Source organism: Globicephala melas, chromosome 6 (genome assembly GCF_963455315.2).
Source record: "Globicephala melas chromosome 6, mGloMel1.2, whole genome shotgun sequence".
Lineage (NCBI taxonomy): Eukaryota > Metazoa > Chordata > Mammalia > Artiodactyla > Delphinidae > Globicephala > Globicephala melas.
The window spans coordinates 106,675,180-106,697,255 of NC_083319.1; the positions used below are offsets into that span (position 1 = coordinate 106,675,180).

The window sequence follows — 22,076 nt, forward strand, 5'->3', positions numbered from 1 at the left end:
AAGAATTCCCAAGGTCACCAGGCTTAACCACGTGGCTTCCATGGCTGGCCCCAGAGTTCTGAACAGGATAACACAGCATATGCATGATCTTCATTCAGATCCCAAAGAATCCCCAAATCTCCCAGCACATATGTGCATGAATTCACATTTTTATCAAAATACCATTGCATGAAGACACATGTCCACACCAAGACCCGTACACAATGTTTATGGTGTTTTTATCCATAAGTACTAAAAACTAACACCCTACGTGTCTGTCAGTTGAGTGGATAGCCGGTGGTCCATCCAGACAACAGCAATAGTCCTCTGCAATAGAAAGGAGCAGACCACCGACTGCAGACCACATGCTATAACCATGAACCTCCAGTGCCTTCTGCTGAGTTGAAGAAGCTGGATAACTGCTACCTTCAGTATGATGCACAGACAGGCAGAGATAGCACATCAGTTGTCACCAGGGGCTGGGACTTGGGGAAGGGGGTGAGTTCCAAGGGGCACCGCGGAACTTTCTGCGGTGGTGAAAAGTTCTGTGTCTTGACTGTGGTGGTGGTTACATAGCCATCTTGCACTTGTCAGAATTCGTGGACCCATACCCCTTAAAAAGGTAATTTACTAAATTTAAATTATATGTCAAAAACCAGACTTTTTAAAAATGCCTTTGTGCACTTCAAAAAGCCACTGTGAACCACAAAAGAATTGCCGGCTTTATTGAAAGTGTTTTTGTTGTGATCTCAAGGGCTGACCACGTGGGGAGAGATTCCATTTTAATTCTGGCTTAGTCTGCTCAGGCTGCCATAACAAAATACCATAGACTGCTGGCTTACACAACAAAAATTTATTTTCTCACAGTTCTGGAGGCTGAAAGTCCAAGATCAAGGTGACAGCCTACCCAGTTCCTGGTGAGGCCTCTCTTCCCTGTTTGCAGAACACTGCCTTTTCACTGTGTCCTCTTACGGCCTCAGTACAGGCTCATGGACGGAGAGAGACCACTCTGCTATGCCTTCTTGTAAGGACACTAATCCTATAGGATCAGGGCCCCACCCTTATGACCTCATTTAACCTTAATTTCTTCCTTAGTGGCCCCATCAACAAATACAGACACACTGGGGGATAGGGTTCCAGCATGTGAATTCTGGGTCCATAATAAATACTCCATGGGCAGGACACTCCGGTGCCCCCGAGGCCGCAGTACCCGTTGGGGATCTTGCTCAGGTACTGCTGGTGGTAATCCTCTGCGTAGTAGAAAGTCTGTCCCTCCCGGATGTCGGTGGTGATCAGGCCAAAGCCGTGCTCTGACAGAACCTGTGGAGGGAAAGGCGCCATGAGGACCTGAAGCGCAGGGATCCCGGGAAGGAGGAGGGCCAGGAGGTCAGGATGGGAGGGGCAGACACGTGGCTGGGGGTGCGCAGCGGTCCTTGGGGCCCGGGCTCGGCCACTTCCCTGCTGGGTTATTCTGGGCAGCCATCTCCCTTCGTGTGCCCCAGGGCGCTGGGGTCTGAAATCCAGGTTGGGTTTGATTGGGTTTGATTGGGTTTGGTTCTGACTGTAAGTTATGCTCTACCCTCTACACCACCTCTGCCCCCGTGGGTGTCGGGAGCCCTGGTTTGGGCCCTGTGGGTCTGTATGAAGCCACCCTGTTTGCAGGGGAAGCAGCAGGGCCGTGTGGCTCCCCGGCTGCCCTGGGGAGGCTGGGGTCCCTGAGGGGATTGGTGCCTGGCTGCGGTGAGAGGGGATGGCGGGGCAGGAGGGGGCGGGGAGGCTGCAGGAGCACCCAATGCCGACCCCTCTGCCCCCTCACAGGCTGGACAGAGGACCCCCCTCGCCGGCTGTGGCTCTGGGCAGCAGGGACCCCGCCAGGAGGCCTGGAGGGCAGGGGCCACCTGGGGTCCGGGCTCTGCCGCTCCAGGCTGGAGCCTCTGGGGAGTGAGGGCAGGGGAGGACGTGGCCTGAGGGCCTGGTCGGTCTCTCACCGCCCTCTGTGACCCAGTTTAAGGCCTGGTGGCATCTGCTGCCAGGCAAGGAACACATGTAAACACCAGTGGGGGAGGAGAGCAGAGCTATTTGGGGCAGGAGACGGATGAAGAACTCGTCATTGTTCCCCATGGATCTTAGCCCGTTTCCTTTCCCTTTTGGATTTCAGCTGTGCCCTATTTCTTTCCTGGTACAGGCTGCTCGGGGTATCTGAGCGCAAGGCAGCAGAGACGCGACCCAGGTTCACTGATTCCATTTTGGACAGGGGTGCGCGGTGGGACCTTGGACTTGTGTCCCCAGTAAGGGAACTGCTGACGGCCCGGTGGCTCATGGGGATGGAGTCCTCACATCTGCCAGGAAGGGCGGGTGGGTCTAGTCTTTGAGTCCAGCATGAATCGATGGCCTGACCTTGTGCTGAGCCCTGTCGTGACTTTCTGAATTTCCATCCAGCCCACTGAGGTGGAACAAGGAGGCTGATGGCTCCAAACCCTCAGGGCTGGGGTGTTTAGGAAGATGGCCCTGAGCAGAGGGATTCGAGAGGGTCCCAGAAGGAGGTCGAATTCCACTCAGAAAGTTGAAATGAAGCTACTTTCATGAAGGGACAGAGAGCTGTGGGCGTCGATCGTAAAGTGTCCCCGTGCAGGAGGGCATTTCAGAGACTGGCCACAGCCTTCAGCCACAGGGACAGGGACAGAAAGTCTAGTTGCTGGAATCCAGTGAGAACGGCAGGTACGGAGGAGAGATCCTGGCAGGAACTGGGTCAAGGAGGGACCCTGCCACTGGCAGCCCAGTGGCCCCAACCAGAAGGGACAGGGAAGAAATACCCCAACCCCTTCCCTTCCTACCTCGTGCCTGCCAGTGCCTCCCATTGCCCGGGGCAAGCCACGTGACGTTTAGGATCCCCCAGGTGACCAGTCCTGAGGAACCAGCCTCCCGGGACTCAGGGAAGGACAGCCAGTGCATTTGTAGTGGTAAAATGGGGACAAATGGAAAATTACTGCGCAGCATCGTCTCCTGCTCCCTCCCAGAGAATAGGATTGAAAGCTGTGAGCCATTCTTATTTCAGGACGGGTAAAGATAGCCAGCTGCCCAGTAAGGCTTTTCCTGGTGATATGTTGGTCTCAGCCTATTGATAGCCAGGCTGTCAGCTAGGAACGCTGGTGGCACTCGTCCAGACCATATTACTTGCAGCCAGCCCCCGCGGATATCTCCCCCAGTGTGTGGCGCGACCAGCCTTTGTGGTTCGTATTAGGATTGCAGGATGTGCTTCAGCAAAAACCATCAGGGAACTTTGTGGAACAAGATTTATTACTCACAGGTCCTGGAGGGCACACAGCACACCTGAGGGGCCACACAACCAGGCTGCAGGGAGAGAGAGAAAGAGAGATAACAGATCCGGGGATCTGCTTTTATTAGGGTTGAAGGTAGGGTGTCTAGGGTCTCACAAGTTCATTCTTTATTGACTAATTTAAAGCACGCAACCAGGAATTAGGGTGCAGGAAGGAAGAAATAGGTCACTCAAGCAGTTATGTAGGTTACCCGGGGCTTTCTGGAAAAGACCTTCATGGGTGAGGACCTTCACCAGCCTGATTCCTTATCTGGCTGTTCTGCTGGTGGCCGTGTCGTACAGCTGGCAATATGTTTATTCAGGATGGATGTCTTTCAGAATGGATGACTCAGCAACCAAAAACTTAAAATGTCAAGCACTTAAGTTACACATATATAATATACTGTGCTTAGGACTTTGCAGGTGTCATCTCGCTTAATTCTCATAGGACTATTTGAGGGGTTGCTCGTCTCTTTTCCACATTTAGCTTATCAGTGTGCCAGATATTGTATCTTGATGTGTAGCCCCATCTCTGCCTTTCTAAACTGTCCTAAGAATTGTAGATGCTGAAAGCTGGTCACGTTTCTCAGAGTCCCAACAGGCTTCAAATTTAGATTCTCAGGTGAGTTTTAGGAGGCAGAAGACAGAAACATTGTCTTCCCTTAGCACTGTACACAGGCATGCAGATTTCAGCAGAAGACAGTTGTGAGGTTTTGCCATTAACTTTGGATGTCCTCAGGCAAGTTGTTACTCTAATGCTGCAGAGAATAATAAGATCATTAGCAGTGAGTTCCTATGATTCCTGAGACTTACAGAGCTTCTCGAAGCAAGCAACTGTTTTTCCTGGTCTTTGCACTCAAACCCTTTTAATGGTTCTGTAAGCATCCATCTCTATGTACTATATCCCTTTCAGTTTGAGATACATAGAGTATTTTCTATTTTCCTGATAGAATCCTGACTGATACAGTTATTTGGTATTGAAAGTGGTTTCGGGAAATACAACTGCAAAGATGGGAATTGAAGATTCCTTGTCAGGCCTGATTTGATTTGAAGGCAGTAATGACCTCGTCACTGGTGGAAAATGCGATTCTGGGAGTCCAGGGTATGCAGTGTCAAAACAGTCTCTCAAATTATTACCTGTCGTTCTTGGAATCCTGTTAAAGGAGAACAAGTGGTTTTTGCAATAGAACTTTCTGGTGGAAGAGATAAGTACAGGGCTACTGTCACCAAATGCAATGGAAAGTTTACCAGAAAAACAGCAACAATAATATTGGAGTTTTACATTTTCAACTCAAAGGCATCATCTAAGGCCCAGAGAAGTTTCTACAACTGCCCTAAAAGAATCTCTCATCTACTGTATCAAAAATCAGGCCCAGAGTTCTTCCTGCAGGTAGCAGAATGACAACATAACTTGAATTCATGACTTCTTTAGGTGCTTACATGAAAGGTGATTCATTGGAAAAGAAGGTGACCAAGAAAATGGCAATGGAGTATTTGGATGGATTAAGATGAATTAGTGTACTTTAAAACCTCAAATACCGGGACCTCCCTGGCGGTCCAGTGGTTGGGACTTCGCCTTCCAAGGCAGGGGGTGCGGGTTCAATCCCCGGTCGGGGGACTAAGATCCCCACATGCTGCACAGTGCGGCCAAAAATAAATATAAAATAAAACCTCAAATCCCACTGAGCTTCCGTTCCTATCAGAAGCAGCCCTTCTACCCCTTTCTGGGAAGGCTAGTCTCCTTTTCCATGAAGACTTTGTAATGACTTAACTGAAATACTTTCCCAGGGGGTGCTGATTCTCCCCATAACCCATCCCTACCACCTCTCAGGGCAGTCAGAACCATAAATAGAGCCATCACAATAGACTTCATAGGGGATCAGTTCATCCGACCCCGCAGAAGACATTATACACATTAGAAGAACTGCGACATTCTGCTCATGCATGTTTGTAGACACCGGAGGATCGTGTGGGAGAAGAGATTCTAAGGGAGTTAAACAAAGGATAAAGCAAAATGTGATTTGGCCACATTTATCAATTTGGGTGCACTTAAGAGAAAATCTGCGTTCAGATGGATTATCCGGAGCAGCTAGAAATGGCTCTGTTTGTTTAGTTGACAGACTAAAACCCTGGACAAAAATAAATGGCCTACATTAAACAGAATTCTTCTGTAGAACATAAAAGAAGGAACACAAAATCTTGGATAGGAATGTCAGAATGGATGTATTAAGTGTGACCTTTTCACCCGCCCCCTAACTCCATCCCTTAGATGAGTCCTGAGGACACCATGTTAAATGAGGCATTGACAAGTACATTTCCATAAGGAGTCTCAGCATCCTTGAAAGACCCTGTTGTGGCCACATCGTCTGCAGGCTGAGGATGATGTAACACATAACCCATCTCGTGGGAGGTTGATAACACTTGACTTCTTCCCTTGTGGAGTAAGCAGTCATTGTTCATCATAGAAACAGGCCTTTATTCTGTATATGGCTGTGTCTTCCCTGCTCACAAAGCTTCTGCCACCCCACTAAATGCCTAGTTACTCATCATATGGTTTTCCACTGGGCGCAACTTCTGATCAGCTGGTTATAATGCAACAGAAGTGAGGCAACATGCTCGTGCCCGTGGGATTCACTGCTCTTACCATGTATAATTATTTCATTATATATTACAATGGAATAATAGAACTAAAGTGCACAATAAATGTAATGCGGTTGAATCATCCCCAAACCATACCCCCTCCGGTCCGTGGAAAACTTGTCTTCCACAAAACCAGTCCCTGGTGCCAAAAAGGTTGGGGACCACTGCCCTACATGACCAGTAAAACCCAAGAGTCAGGATTTATACCTCTGGTTGGCTTTTTAGTCTGCATAACGACTCTGGACTCTTACTTCTGTTTTGATTTTGGTTCCCTAAACATTTCCTTTCCTGTAGGCTCAGCTATGCATTTTAAAGGATATTTGTTGAATTTTAGCCTTCATAGATGTTTACTAAAACACAGAAAATAAATTGATCTGAGAGTCAGAAATATGAATTTTAGTCCTGGATCTGTTAATAACCTTTAGCAAAACCTTGCCTTCTGTAGAGCTCAGTATCCTTAAAGTAAAGTGAAGGGTAGGATTGATTTCCGTCAGTATTTTTCGAATGATGACTCATTTCACATCCTATTATTGAGTCACAGTATCAATTTAGTGGGTTGTAATTAGCATGTAGGAAGGAAGGACATGTATTGTTTCATGAAACTTTAGCTCCGTGTGTATGTGTGTACATGTATAGCGGGCCATGAGGTAGGATCAGTTTCTTACTGTGGCTTACACAGGCCACCATTGTGAGTACTGATCTTCCTCATTGCTTTGAACCTCCCCTGCAGTGAATGCTTCCTAATGGGCACTGATGCAAAGCACAGAGGTCTCTTCTCAGGTCCATCCACATGCCTCTCCCCTAGACCTTCTTATTTTCAATCTCCCAGTCTTTCTCCTTCCAAGCGCTTGACCAACCAGCCAACCTATTCATCGCTGCCCAGGAGGCCTTACCTCACATCACCTATTTCTTCATAGAAATGAGATGGTCAAGTGCACCATTCAAAGCTCTGCCCGCAGAGGTATTTCCCTGCACCACATCATGCAGTGCTAACCTTGAGCAGAACCAGGACTGAGGAGTTTCCCTCTATCATCAGCTGGCACAGGGCCTCTCGTTAAGTCAATTTATAAGCTAAGAGAGAAGCTTTGTGGCAACAGATGTAGGTGACGTGCGGGGCAGTGTGTTCATACAACTCACTTAGACTTGCTTGAGCCCATTCCTAAATGTCCATCAGAAGCTAGAGTGTTGGTGGCCTGTCAAACCATGTGACTTGGTGGGTGATGAAGGGCAGCTCCAGGTCACATAGTTAATTGGTGTCCCATGACTAGGTACTCACTCTTTACTAGGACTCTGTGGCACGGCAGGAATTGTTTTACAAATAGGACTTCTCTGCTGCCAAAGACAGATTGTTTCAGATTCATAACAGTCTATACCTCTCTCATTCTGGCTTGCCAGTCACTCCACACAATGTCAATATCTAACATGGGGACATAATCTTTTTTTTAATTAAAGTATAGTTGACTTACAGTGTTGTATTAATCTCTGCTGTACAGCAAAGTGATTTAGTTATACAGATATATGCATTCTTTTTCATATTCTTTTCCATTATGGTTTATCACAGGATGTTGACTAGAGTTCCCTCTGCTATGCATTAGGACCCTGTTGTTTATCCATTCTGTATTTAATAGTTGCCTCGCAGTTTTCTGAAAACAAATTCATATCCTTTGTATTTCAGTCTGGCCACATAAACTGTTCTGGTTCCTCTCAGTGAAAGGACCTGCTTGCTTTCTTGTCCTTGGATTTTTATCCTTTCTCACTTGATGAGTCATGGCTTTGGCCACTCCACAGTGACCCTCATTCAGTTATCCACGGGTACGAAAGGGCAGATGTTGAGGCCAAGCCACCTTATTACCCTAACCTTGTTTGGATCTATTAAAGGGAGGGAAAGAAACGTGTGGTCTCTAGGTCCCAAGTCATAATCTGCCTACTTTCAACTCCACACAGGACAAGAAACCCCTGATCCTGAGTCTACCATAGACTTTCTTTCCTGAATAGCCCAGGAGATTAAAGCATTTGTAATGGGAAATGGAGCTCCCTGTGTTTGGGTCCCCGTTAAGCACTGAGCTGATGGTATTAAAGCCCGTTGTTAGCTAGGTAGTGTTGTGTACCATGAGAGAAAGTAGAAGTTATTCAGAACGTCAGAGTGATGAAAGAGCTTAGGACTCATCTGACCAAATCTCCTTCTTCATAGATAGAGAAACCAAGGCCCAGAAACAGGAAGTGATTTCTCGAGGTTGGTTTTCCAACGCTGTCCTAAAGCCTTCTTGACCTCCTTGTCAAAGGCCATTGTTTCTTTTTAGTTCTCATGGAGAACTGAGTCCGTGACTATCTTCCAGGGTCTAGCATAGGGGCTAACCTATAGTTGATGCTCCATAAATGCTTGTGTAAGGATGGGCAGGGAGAAGGGAGAAGGAGGAGGAGAAGAAAGTGTGGGTCCAAAGCTTAGTGACCTGATTTATCACCAGTAAATATGGTGGTAAGCAGCATTTGAGACCCCAAACCTAACCATAAGGGGTACTGCAGAACACGAGGCAGGGAACTTCTCTGGGCTCCTGAGATGATATAGGCTTTCCCCTCCTTTTCTATCTCTTCCTGGATCCACGGAAGAAATTGAGCCACAGACACAAACATACCAGGCCTCCTCCCCCTGAAGTCAGATCTTATGCCCCAACTGAAGATACCCACTAGGAAGATCCTCTGGTTTCCATAGATAATACAGACCATAGGTGCCCCACTGTCTCCCTGAGAATGAGAAAAGGGAGAAGGAACAGTCTGGAGCAATCAACAGTACTTCTAACAAGAGGGCAGAGTAAGAGGGTCCTGGTGGCATGGGCTAGGGCCTTCCCTCCTCTGGGAACCCAGAACATGGTGGGGCGTGTGGAGGATGGGGCTGAAGCAGGGGCTGAGTACCCGGCAATTGCCTTTGGTGCCCAGTTCTTTCCAGGCACAAAGCGTGTTCCTGGAGAGCTGGTCTACCCTCTGGCTGCATTCTCTCCAGTTAATCTGCACCACTCTCAGCTTCTCCAGGTACATGTTTAAGTTATCATTTTGATCTGGAAAACTGAGGGAGCTAGAGTGAGAATGAGCACTGCAGCAACCACTGAGAGTGACGGGCCCACCAGTGATGAGGGAGGAGGCCCTGGAAGGATGCAAACGCTCAGCAAGTCACAGACTCACAGAGCAGGAAGGCCTTAGAGGTGATGTAATGCAACGCCCACTTAGTCTCCTCTCTAGCATCTCCAATAAGTGGTTCCTTCATTTCTGCTTATATTTCTACTTCCTTTTGGGAAGCTCGCTCCCTCTGGGAGCAGCCTACCAAACCCTCACCCCAGCCCCTGCCAGGTGAACCTGGAATGACCTTTCTCCTTGACCCTACCACCTCTTCACAGCCATGCTTTGTTCCTGTGCAGAGGTTCAGAACAGCCCCACTTCTGAATCAGTCTCTGCCAGGCCAGTGGAGAAACCAGGAAGACGGCACACCTGTAAGTGCCATCTTGTAGGAAGGAAACAACCTTGACCCTAGAGGAGCTTCTGGCCTTCTCCTCATCCCACTCCCGCATCCTTGTCTGGCCAGCCTGGTGCCTTGGGAAAGGATCAGAGTAATTGATGACTATGCTTGGTTGGGGAATCACTGTCTCAGAGTTATCTCAGGATGGTGATCTACGTGAGCTTCATCCGATGGTAAACAGCTGGGGAGATGCGATTATAAAACAGCCCAGGAAGGAAGAATCCAAACTTTCTTTCTGTAATGCTTCTGGGTACTAAAAAAAATGACCATCATTCTCATGTTTTGAGATTCTTCTGTGTTCCAGGTTTCTACTAAGGACTTTACGTGTGTAATCTCATTTCGTTTAATCCACATAACTTATTTGACGGCGGCATTACTGTCATGCTACAGATGAGAAAAGGTGCAGGAGAAGAAGGTGAAGGAGCTAGGTCAGAATCCCAAAGCTAGAGTAGTGAGGCCAAAATTCAGACCTGAGTCTTCCAAAGCATCATGCTATCTAGCCCAGGGAAACCTAAACGTGGGCTTTCTGTGGGTTCAAAAGGGAAGGCACATACCATACGTAGGCGGCAGTAGCCAGGGGTCTAACCTCAGGCAGAACTCTGAGCTAGTGAACAGCCAGCCCAGGGAGACTTCCCCATCAAAACGTAGTGGGAATAGACTGTGAGCTCCTTGACCACAGGGGTCTTGACTGTCTTGTCAACCACCATATCGCCATCACTTAGAGCAGCACACGGTAGCCTGGATGTGTACGGTGAATGAATACAATACGTTGTCTACACAGATGGCAGGCAGGGGAATAGAAGCTTTGTACTGATTTTCCAGTACTGGGTGCATAGTCGCAGCTAGCAGCCAACCTTCGGATATGGTTCACCTCAGAGGAGAGAGTAGGTGTAGAGCAGATACTTTCCAGTACGCAGCCAATGGGAACACACTTGGTGTAGCACCCATGGCTTCACAAACCTTGTGCACTAACCCACTAAGCTACCCAGCCCAGACAATATGTTGAGGAGACCTGATGGAAACTAAGACAACGCGTCAGGAACTTACAGAGTTCTTGAGAAGCACTGTGCAGCCCTCAGAACCCACCACCGACGTATGACTGAGCCTCCACAGAGGTGTCTCACTTGCCGTGGGAACTCACCTTCCTGGACTTCAAACAGTCCGTGGACTTGTTCCAATGTTGAGTTTGAAAACTTGGGTCTGTAGCCACATGGAGCTTCATCTGAAAGGGAAAAGAAAGAGCCATTTGCACATGAGCAGCGCTGAGAAATCCTTCTTATCCCGTATTCCCAGCATCTTCCCAGCTAAGACCGGTGATGGAGCTGAGTGAAGTGAGCTGGTGCAGGGGGGATAGACCTCAGACAGCACCAGCCAGGCACACCTCCTTTACTGTCTGTCCCTCACATTCAGGAAGAGCTGTGAGATCTGGGGAGGTCAGGGTGGAGATCCATCAGAAGCTATGAAAGTGTTGGTGGCAACCGAGAAGTGTCAAAGATGCGCAGGGTCCGTTCAGGAAACAGGAGCCGTGCAGGACTGGAGCAGGGAGAGCTTAATATCAAGAATTATAAACTACAGCAGAGGAGTAACTACAAAGGGTCAAGAGGACTCCAAGAATATCTCAGGGTCAGGGAAGAAAGGAAGGACCAAACCTGGCAGGGGAGTCCCTCCGCAAGGTTGGGATTCACAACTCACTTTGCAGCCCAAGAGAAGGCAGACATTTGCTAGTCCCTATTACTACCCATGCAGGAAACGCCCCTGCAGAGTACAGCTGGGCTGGAGCATCCTTCCCGGGTGCAGGTGGACTGATGGCTGGGGGGCAGGTGCGTGGAGGGAGCTGAGGTATGCTATTTACTAACTGTTTTTGTAAAAAGCTATCTAGATATTAGGAATAGTAATTCTTTATCTGAAAAAATATTGTAATTACTTTACCCAATTGGTCAATTTCTTTTGTCTGACATTCAGGAAATTAAAATGTGTTGTTGGGTCAAAACTTTTCGTTTATAAATTTTCCCTTAGGTGCTTAGAAAGTCATTCCCTTTGCTAAAAAAATTATTAGAGGAGCTTCTCTTTAAGGAATCTGCCCAAGTCCATCTGTCATGGTTGCCTCTGACATAGCATAAGAACATCAGTAATCTCTGGAGTCCCTCCTTAGCCAAATCAGCTGTATCATTTGCTCTAATGCTTCTCATCCAACACTTCATAGGAAGAGTTTACCCAGTGGCCTTCTTCGGTTGATTCAGGCTGGATATTTCTTATCTCATCCCTTGCCCCTGGTTTTCATATTGTCTCTGAATTTTGGAATCCAGACTTGAAATATTACTCAGCCATAAAAAAAGAACAAAATAATGCCACTTGCAGCAACATGGATGGACCTAGAGATTGTCATACTGAGTGAAGTAAGTCAGATGCAGAGAGACAAATATCATATGATATTGCTTATATGTGGACTCTAAAAAAAGAGGGTATAAATGAACTTATTTACAAAACAGAAGTAGCGTCACGGATGTAGAAAACAAACTTACGGTTACCAGGGGATAAGAGGGGGAGGGATAAACTGGGAGATTGGGATTGACATATACGCACTAGTGTATATAAAAGAGATAACTAATAAGAACCTGCTGTGTAGCACAGGGAACTCTACTCAGTACTCTGTAATGGCCTCTATGGGAAAAGAATCTAAAAAAATAAAAGAGTGGATAGATGTATATGTATAACTGATTCACTTTGCTGTACAGGAGAAACTAACACAACATTGTAAATCAACTAGACTCCAATAAAAAAAATGTTTAAACTGCAAAAATAAATAAATTAAATTCAATACATAAATCAGTTTGAAGGGTCCCTTTCTCTCACCTTTGCCCTTGACCTCCTTCTCTCCTCCCCACCGTCTCGTCCACCCCCTCAGACTCTCTCACATTCTCAGGTGAGCACACACGTATGGATACCCACCCGTCACACGCCCCAAAGGTCGTTTTGGGTGGATACACGGCAATATTTCAGCACAGCTCTTCCAGATACCCCAGGCTTGTTTCAGGTTGGCTTCTTACATTGACACTCAGTGGTAGGCATCCTTCTATATACTCTGGCTGCCTCACATACAGTATCTGAGACAAATGTTTGTTCTTATCTTCAGAGATTTAAAGTAAATCAGAATTCAGTGCTTGAATCCTTCATCCAGACTTTATTTCAATCCTCTGGGTTTGTTGCCACCACGTTTAAGAACATGTCAGGTAACTGGTTGCAATGGCTGAATTAATGTATTTTGCCTAAATCACTAATGAGAGCTCTACAACTAGGAGCATGTGAACAAATGATCAACATTCGCTTCCTGTCTAATGCTGACAAAATGTTTAAAATGAAATGAAAAGAGTTGGCTGAGTACCCTGAGCTTATGACAATAAATTAGGAGCTATTTATTTTAGGAGATGTCACTTTCCAGAAACTGGCACTGTCATTTTTTTTTTTTTTTTTTTTTTTGCTGCTCCTCCGCTGTCAGAATATTGTACTTCAAGTCCGTTGTTCTGAACATTTCTCTTCCCGGGTGAATGTGGGGATACAGGGAACATAAATTAGCTCTGGCCCATCTTGCCCACAGATCTTCTCTGCCCCGCCTGGAGCTGTCACTTCTTCCACACAGTCCCTGCCACCCCAACATTCCCCCATACCCAGACTCTTGACCCCGGGCAGATTCGGTCCTGGCCGCCATCTCCTCCTGTTTTGGCTTCAATTCAGCATCTCTTTTTAGGACCTTGGCGATGGTCTTCTTACTATCATCCTGGGCTCTGGTACCTCACCGTCTTCTTGTTCCAACTTGTACCTTGCACGCGGCTGTCTCAGTTCTCTTTCCAGCACCTCAACATGACCTTGCTCATTTTCTTCTCAACACCCTGGGATGGCCCCTTCCAATGACCCTAAACAGAGCAAAGTCCCAATCCTCGGCATGACACGTCGACCCGTAGTGATCTGGCGTGATCCAATTACGTTTCCGGCCTCACTTCTCACTACTCCCCAATGCCTTGGCCGTGCTGTGAGTCAGCCTTAATTATTTTCACATCTGGGGCCACAATGACCTTCTTCTTTGCCTTCCTGCCTTTGCAGTTCTTTTCTCTTTGCCTTAGATACATCCTTTATCCACCTGGGAAACTACGTAGCCTTCAGCAGTTACTTTCTGCTCTGTGGTTCCAAAGCACCTTGAAAATGCTTCCATAGGGCACTCACCACATTGTGTTAATTACCTGTTGACATGTCTCCCCGACTGCACTATAAATGTGCCGTGGATATAAGCCATATCTTGCCATCTTTGCATTGCTAATATTTAGCACGGTCTTTGAACGTGTTCAGAATTCAATAGATGTTTGTTGAATAAATGAGTGAACAAAAACGCTCTACATTTCCTAAATGTTTTGAGCACTTCATAATTTCAGCTTATACAACCTTTTGGAGGAATTCTGTACAAGGGTTCACTACCCATGATTTTGTTTAGTATTTTCTGTTATCTATCTCAGTCTTAGCTTTTTAGATCTTCAAGTTGTGCTCTGGACATCTGGTTTAGGGAATCGAATCAGAAAGTCTTAGTTTGGTAGCCATGAACCTCGAAACATCCTGTACTCTCTCTCTTGAACTGGTTAAACCTGGAGTAGTGGTGAAGATCTATCAATTATTCATTCATTCCTTCACTTAAGAAATATTTATTGAAAAGCAACTAGATATATGTATGACCTTAGTAGCAAATTTGGGCTTCAAACCCAGGTCTACTCATTCCTAGTTCAATGCTAGTCCTTCCACATAGACTATCCATCAAATCTAGCCCAGCCTCTTCTTCAGGGAGCCGACAGACCTGGTCATTACAACAGTAACAGCTAACACTTTCTGCGGATTAGACACTATTCTACGTTCTTTATATTATACATATTAACTCCTTTCATTCTCACTCGTGAGTTGGGTTCTATATATTATTATCTTCATTTCGCAGAATAAGTAACAGGCACAGAGAGGTAAAGTTAACTTTCTCACAGCCACACAGCTAGTAAGTGCTAGAACCAGGAATTGAAGCCAGGCATTCTAGAATCACTGAAAATTGGCCTTCAGTACACAGTTCTGGCCACTGTAGCACTTGGGATTCTTGTTTCAGGGTTGCTTCTCAGGACACAGCCCTTTGTACTGAAAGACGCAACCTCTCTATTCTAACATACACTTTATATATGTTCCTTACACTAGACTCCATGAGAACTCATTGTTACTTTTCTGCCTTAGGAGCGTAAAATCCTAGGAGACTTTGCTATCAAGGATTTCCACTGGCTGTGCACTGTTCATGCTGCCTCAGCCTGAAACCCGCCCCCAATTGTTTGCAGGCCCTGGAATGCATCTCTATTCCACTTCCCTTATGCAAATGCTCATTTATCATAGCTCCACCCCCATCCTGCTGGATTACTCGGCCTCTTTGTTAATATATTTAGCTATTTTCAATAAAACTCAGTAGTTTCAAATAAAGTTGGGTTTGTGGTTTGACTTTTAAGATGTAATATTCCTGTTGCTTTGTTGGAACTGTAAAATAATTTGGAGGAAAGATGGCTTATAAATACATTCATACATACTCACTCACACAATACACTCGCGCAGCAAACTGAGGATATTCACACTATGGCCTTATAATTTCATCAGAATGAAAGAAGACGCTGAGAAAAAATATACACAGCCTATTCTAGAGTTCCTCCCAGTGCAGAATACTGTAAACAAAGTGAAAAAAATCCATAGACTCCCACTGCTATCCACAGATCAGAGGGCAAGAGCCTGTGGCCCAGGCGGGAGAAGGGAAGGACAGAGAGTTTCTTCTTTTGAGCTACTTGACCTCTCCTGGAACAGTCTGGAGATGACAGCCAACCATGTGATACTTCCTTCACCCACCTTTGACATGGCTTTTTTTTTTCCTTTGGCCTCGCCGTGTGGCATGTGGGTTCTTAGTTCCCCGACCAGGGATCGAACCCAAGCCTCCTGCAGTGGAAGCGTGGAGTCTTAACCACTGGACCACCAGGGAAGTCCCTGGCGTGTCTTCTTAATGGTCAGTGGCAACTAAACTTCACAGCAGATACTAGAGCTATCTTTGCAGAGAAAAAATACATTCCAACTCAGGAAGTAAGAAAGGCTTTGAGTTCCAAGATTACCACAAAGAGGAAAGAACTTCCTGAAATCCAGGGATACCCCTACACATGCAAAGATTTTATTTGAGCTGTTGGAACTTCACCCCCTGCCCTGGCCCCCTTCATAGGGAAAGCATCCAATAAAATAACTCCAGATCTAGACTGGTCATGCTCCCAAGTCCCTCACCACTCTCCTCAGGCAGACTGAACAGATATTATAAATTATCAATATCCAGCCCTCTGGGTAAAGAGAAAAGATTATGAAAAGGCTTATATAAAAAGGGAAAGGCAGCAATGAGTTTCTATCTATACAGTATAAGGTGGAAGGCAGGTCTGCTGCAACTGGCCGCAAGTTAAAAGCAAACCAGCAAAAATATATAAACACCATGTAAAAGGGCTTCCCTGGTGGCGCAGTGGTTAAGAATCCGCCTGCCAATGCAGGGGACACGGGTTCGAGCCCTGGTCTGGGAGGATCCCACATGCCACCAAGCAGCTGGGCCCATGCACCACAACTACTGAGCCTGCGCTCTAGAGCCCGTGAGCCACAATTACTGAAGCCCACGCGCCTGGAGCCCATGCTCCACAACAGAAGCCACCGCAGCGAGAGGCCCACGCACCGCAGGGAAGAGTGGCCCCCGCGCTGCAACTGGAGAAATCCTGTGCACAGCAACAAAGACCCAACGCAGCCATAAATAAATAAATAAATATTTTAAAACCATGCAAAAATATTACAAAAAGAGAAACAGAATATGCAAAATACACATGAATAATATATTTGTTTAGCTATTACCAGGAGGGAAGAAACAGGTTAGAGGTGTATCATGCAAGGACATTAAAGAAAACGCGGAACACTATGAAATAAGAGAAAAGGACGAAGTAAAAAGGAACTAGCAGAGACAAAGAAAAAATAAAGACACATAATAGCATTGAAAAATTAAAACCAGTTAAATGGACTAGGAAATTTGGACCAACTTTCTTGCTGAGGATAAATAAAAGTGTTAAAATATCACTTGCTTGAAAGCACTAGACAGCAAAGTTAGTGAAGAGTTATGGGCCAATATTTAGGAAGAGAAACAAATTTGAGGGCACAATTTGTGGAGAGTCATCTGACAAGCTGGGCGGTACTTCTGACAGCCTTGCAGAGTGAGGAGGGGGACCCCAGGACCCATCAATGGCGAGGGACCTCATGAATTCGTGGCTTTAGTTAGGAGTTGAATGGTCTGCACCCTAGAAATAAGGGTGCATCAGAAGTAAACCAGGCTGCAAGTAAGTGTATATGTGGAATAATAACCACAGATTTCATCCCTCAAGAGCTGCTGTAACATACTAAGCAATGATATATGGTGCAGAAGCTTCACATACATGACACATGACAATTTGAGTATCATGGGTGTGAGGGACAGAGGTGAAGAGGAAAACGTTTTTGGAGTGTATTTTTAACTGTTAACATAATTACATGGATAATAAGTAACAGAGGTAATCTTTGTCAACTTCCCCAAAACACACACACACACACACACACACACACACACATGCACACAAAACCGGAGAGAGAAAGGGAAAAGAAATGCGGAGGAGATGCCACAAATAGTGTGATGTTGGATTCAAACTTCAATGTATCAGTAATAAATTAAATTGAATCGAATTAAATTAAACATATTTTAAAAACAAAACTATATTCTTTGCCTTTTGTTATTGTTTTTGGCTTGAAATCTATTTTTTCGGATATGAGTACCCTCACTTTCCTTTTGTTTCCACTTGCATGAAATATCCTTTTCTGTCTCTTCACTTTCAGCCTTTGAGCTGAAATGAGTCTCCTATAGGCAGCACTTAGTTGGATCTCGGTTTTTTTTTCATTCATCCCACTACTCTGTGATTTTTGATTGGTGAATTCAATCCATTTATATTTGGAGTGTTTATGGATATGTAAGGACTGACTCCTGTCATTGTTTGCCTTCTGGTTATTTTGTATCTTCATTCTTTTTCCCTCGTTTCTATCTACCTTTGTAAAGTGGTAGTTTTCCATGGTGATTTGCTCAGTCTCCCCTTTTTTTATGCTTTGGGATTCTACTTTCGGGACTTCTGCTTTGTGATTACCATGGGGCTTACATAAAACATCTCCCAGATAAAACAGTCCTTCTTATGCTGAGAGCTCCTAATCTTCATTTGCCTATAAAGTTTCCACTCTTTTACTCCTTGACTTTTATATTTTTGATGTCACAATTTACCTTTTTTTGTCCTGTGAATCCGCTGAGAAATGTTAGTACCTATAGTTCTGTTTAATGCTCTTTTTCCTTTAGCCTTTATACTATAAGTGGTTAACAGCCATTCTAATATAGAGTTAGAGTTTTCTAATTCAGACTGTTTTTCACCTTTGCTAGAGTATTGTGTACTTCCGTTTACTTTTATGTCACTAGGTAGCATCTTTTTATTTCAGCACGAAGAACTTTTAGCATTTCTTGCAAGCTGGGTCTAATGGGGGTGAACTCCCTTAGCTTTTGTTTTTCTGGGAAAACCTTTATTTCGCCTTCATATCTAAAGGATAACTGTGGCAGATAAAGTATTCTTCGCCGGTGTATTTTATCTTACGACACTTTGACTATGTCACCTCACTCTCTCCTGGCCTGTAGAGTTTCTTCTGAGAAATCCACTGATAACCTAATGGGGGTTCTTTACAGTTACTTTCTTTAAAAAAAAAAAAAAAGGTTAATCTTGAACTCTACCTTATATTGTATACAAAATTTGAAACCAAACGAATTGTAAATCTAAATGTAAAAGATGAAAATAAAACTTTTTGGAAATAACATACGATAATGTCAACTTGGGACAGGGAAATGTAAAATTAGGAAGCAAAATCATAAACATTTAGGAATAATAACAGCTAACGAATGTTTGGTATTTACAGTGTCTGGCACTGTCCTCTGAGCTTTGTACGTATTTAACCCTCGCAATAACCCTAATATGGCCATTTTACAGACGGGGAAACTGAAATGCAGAGATATTTAGAAACTCCTTCTAAGGTCCCATAGCAAGTACTTGGAGGAAAAGTAATTAGAAAGCAGACAGTCTAATTTCAGAGCTTACACTCTGCTACAGGTCTGACTGTGTTTATAATTTTGGAATGAAGAGGTCCTTCTAAGACATCAAATAAAAGCCAAGAACCATACGTAAAAATAGTGCTGAACTTCTAACATAAATTTAAGATTTGTTTAGTCCAAAATAGAATTGGAAGAGTATTAAAGAATTAGGAGAGTTCTTTTCGGCCGGAACCGCCATCTTCCAGTAATTCGCCAAAATGACCAACACAAAGGGAAAGAGGAGGGGCACCCGCTACATGTTCTCTAGGCCTTTTAGAAAACATGGAGTTGTTCCTTTGGCCACATACATGCGAATCTACAAGAAAGGTGATATTGTAGATATCAAGGGAATGGGCACTGTTCAAAAAGGAATGCCCCACAAATGTTACCATGGCAAAACTGGGAGAGTCTACAATGTTACCCAGCATGCTGTTGGCATCATTGTAAACAAACAAGTTAAGGGCAAGATTCTTGCCAAGAGAATTAATGTGCGTATCGAGCATATTAAGCACTCTAAGAGCCGGGATAGCTTCCTGAAACGGGTGAAGGAAAATGATCAGAAAAAGAAGGAAGCCAAAGAGAAAGGTACTTGGGTTCAACTGAAGCGCCAGCCTGCTCCACCCAGAGAAGCACACTTCGTGAGAACCAATGGAAAGGAGCCTGAACTGTTGGAGCCCATTCCCTATGAATTCATAAAAGACCTGGACTGTGGAAAAAAAAAAAAAAAAGAATTAGGAGAAAAGATTTTGTAGCACACATAAGAGACAAAGGGCTAATATCATTAAAATCAAAAAGGTTCTGCCAGTCGACTTACGATACCCACTCAAATAGAAATGATGGGAAAACTATACGAACAGGTCATTCTCAAAAGGATAACTAGAAAATGTTACTTATTTATAAGGCTGGGAGTTAGGGTAAAGGGTAGCCTTGTGGGCAGATACATTTCAGAAATACCGGATTAAATAAAATTAAACCACTTTCTCACTGTGAGATTTCTCGGAACCTTTTAACATGTGGATATCCACCGTGACTCCAAGGAAAAGTACTGAAAGGAGCATTTCCAAATTCTGTCTAATCTTAGAGCTTTTTTGCTATGCAGTTTCTAACAGAACGTGCTTTGGAAACTGCTGTGTTAACTCGTTTGCTCCCCACAATACCCTTTAAACTTTTCCCAGTTTATGAGATTACATAATCTAATAAGGTGCTCTAAATTAATAAGGCCCTTATTCTACCACAACTCTGCTGCTTCTCGCAGAGTACTGAGCCCAGAAAGATCCTTAATGTGTTTACAAGGAGGGCAGTGGAGACTGGAGAAGCAAAAGCACTTGCTAATTGTTGCTCCAGGTCCCCTGTTCTTGCAGAACTCTGGGTCCAGACACTGGGGGATCATTTTAACTGGCATGTTCACTGAGCCCAATACATCTTCTTCGATTAATCAACTGTACTCTCCTCATTTCCTGAGCCACTTGCTCTGACTTAGCACCCCCTTGGGCCTCTAAATCAACTCTATAGGAGCCAGGTAAGAGGTTGCAGGCTTCTCCCCATCCTCCACTCTGGCTTAGACTGGCACAGACCTGGAGCTTCCGGGGCACGTCCCCTGAGTGCCGTGAGCAGTGGAATTAGAAGCTGCAGCATTTTCTTTTCATTCCAGTCCAGAATTTCCCAGCCTGGGCCTCTGGCCAAAGCTGACAAAATGCCAGCTGCAGCTGCTTCCGTGGGGGCATCACAAATGCATGGCAGAGCTGGTCCTGGGTGATAGCACAGTAAGCCCCGGGTTAGAGAGGAAGCAGGGGACACAGGGCAGCCTGGCTCAGCGGCGTCCGCACAGCCCAATCCTCCCGTCTGCATTGTCTCTGCAGCGGAGACTAAAGGGACACCATATCAGGCACCCTTGTCTGTACCCACCCCTCCCAGCATAACTCTGAACCTCTTGGAGAGCCATGTGTTCTAGTGCCTGCTTGGGCGTTAAAGAGCTTTGGGTCTTTTGGTGAGTTTTCCTATTCTCTGGAACCAGATCTCAAAGCCTGCGATGACTTGTTAGGTCAACCTCCAGCCCCTCTCTCCTCCCCCAGACGTCAGGGGGTGGGGCTGAAAGTTCCAACCCTCTCGTCACGGGTTGGTTCCCCTGGCAACCAGCCCCCATCCTTGGGGCTTTTCAAAAGTCACCTCCTTAACACAAACCCAGGTGGGGTCGAAAGGGGCTTGTTATGAACAACAAAAGACACACCTTTCACCTTTATCACTTCCGTGGTGAGCGCTGGGCGGCGGGGATGCATGGGCACGCCGTTGTACCAGGCGTCTGCCTCCCTGAGTGACTTGCCCTGGTTTGTAAAATAGAGTCAGATTTCCACGGTCGCTGTTCCGCAAACGGCTGTAAATGGAGAAACGATGAAGTTCCGGGTGGGCCGTGAAGGCAACGAGCTTCCGTCTTGCCTCACTCTGGCTTTTAAACTCCCCTGAGTGGTGATGATTTGTCCTGCCCAGATGGAAAAGCCCCAGGGACACCCTCGGATTATCCTTAGATAATAGACCTACAGTCACTTGAGTCCCAAACCAGGTTTCAATTTAGGAATTAGAACATCCAAGCCCTCATCACCCTCCAGGGGGCGCGGAGTCTGACTTTAAATCAAACCTCCTCCAGGCCTGGGTCGGGTTAGGGCCTGGGTCTTCTCTCACCTCTGGCTCTGCTCACCCTCCCCCTGCTCAAGCTGCTCTTTTGATCCTGCCAGGGTTCAAAGTCAGGGGAAGGTGTGTAACAGGGAAGAGCGAAATCGGACTACATGTTTCTTTTACTTTAACCTTTGCTTTCCACAGCTTTTGTTCACTAAAAGGATACTGTCTATACATGATGGCCAGCCTCAGGGAACCCTGCCCCTCTGCCTGAACGTTTAACCAAAGTGCCTCTGTTCAGGGAAACACCCGGACCCTGTCCACCTGTGGATGGCTGCAAGAAAGAAGAAATTAACACATCCCCAGGCTTCCCTGGTGGCGCAGTGGTTAAGAATCTGCTTGCCAGCAAAGGAAACCATAAACAAGATGAAAAGACAACCCTCAGAATGGGAGAAAATATTTTCAAATGAAGCGACTTACAAAGGATTAATCTCCAGAATTTACAAGCAGCTCATGCAGCTCAATATCAAAAAAACAAACAATCCAATCCAAAAATGGGCGGAAGACCTAAATAGACATTTCTCCAAAGAAGATATACAGATGGCCAAGAAGCACATGAAAGAATACTCAACATCAGTAATCATTAGAGAAATGCAGATCAAAACTACAATGAGATATCACCTCACACCAGTCAGAATGGCCATCATCAAAAAATCTACAAATAATAAATGCTGGAGAGGGTGTGGAGAAAAGGGAACCCTCTTGCACTGTTGGTGGGAATGTAAACTGATACAGCCACTATGGAGAAC

At 45.5% G+C, this 22,076-nt stretch overlaps 2 protein-coding genes and 1 long non-coding RNA gene across 9 annotated transcripts in view; 2 read left to right on the forward strand and 1 right to left on the reverse strand.

Annotated features, from left to right (window-relative positions):
• The window catches only part of PRSS55 (serine protease 55), a 62,179-nt gene that overhangs the window by 13,236 nt on the left and 26,867 nt on the right, over positions 1 to 22,076 (forward strand). The window lies entirely within an intron of this gene.
• Positions 877 to 21,052, reverse strand: LOC132597428 (uncharacterized). The gene is made up of 4 exons (XR_009564193.1): positions 20,885 to 21,052; positions 10,585 to 10,665; positions 3,285 to 3,330; positions 877 to 1,299 (listed from the first exon to the last, which is right to left on the reverse strand). It is a non-coding gene; the product is annotated as an uncharacterized lncRNA (long non-coding RNA).
• On the forward strand, positions 18,820 to 19,409 carry LOC115864950 (large ribosomal subunit protein eL21-like). Its single transcript, XM_060300446.2, has one exon. The coding sequence runs from the start codon at positions 18,876 to 18,878 to the stop codon at positions 19,407 to 19,409; it is 534 nt and encodes a 177-aa protein (XP_060156429.1). The 5' UTR covers positions 18,820 to 18,875.

What these genes read in the sequence shown, in the direction of transcription:
- LOC115864950 (XM_060300446.2), top strand. Translation starts at nt 18,876, where the DNA reads ATGACCAACACAAAGGGAAAGAGGAGGGGCACCCGCTACATGTTCTCT.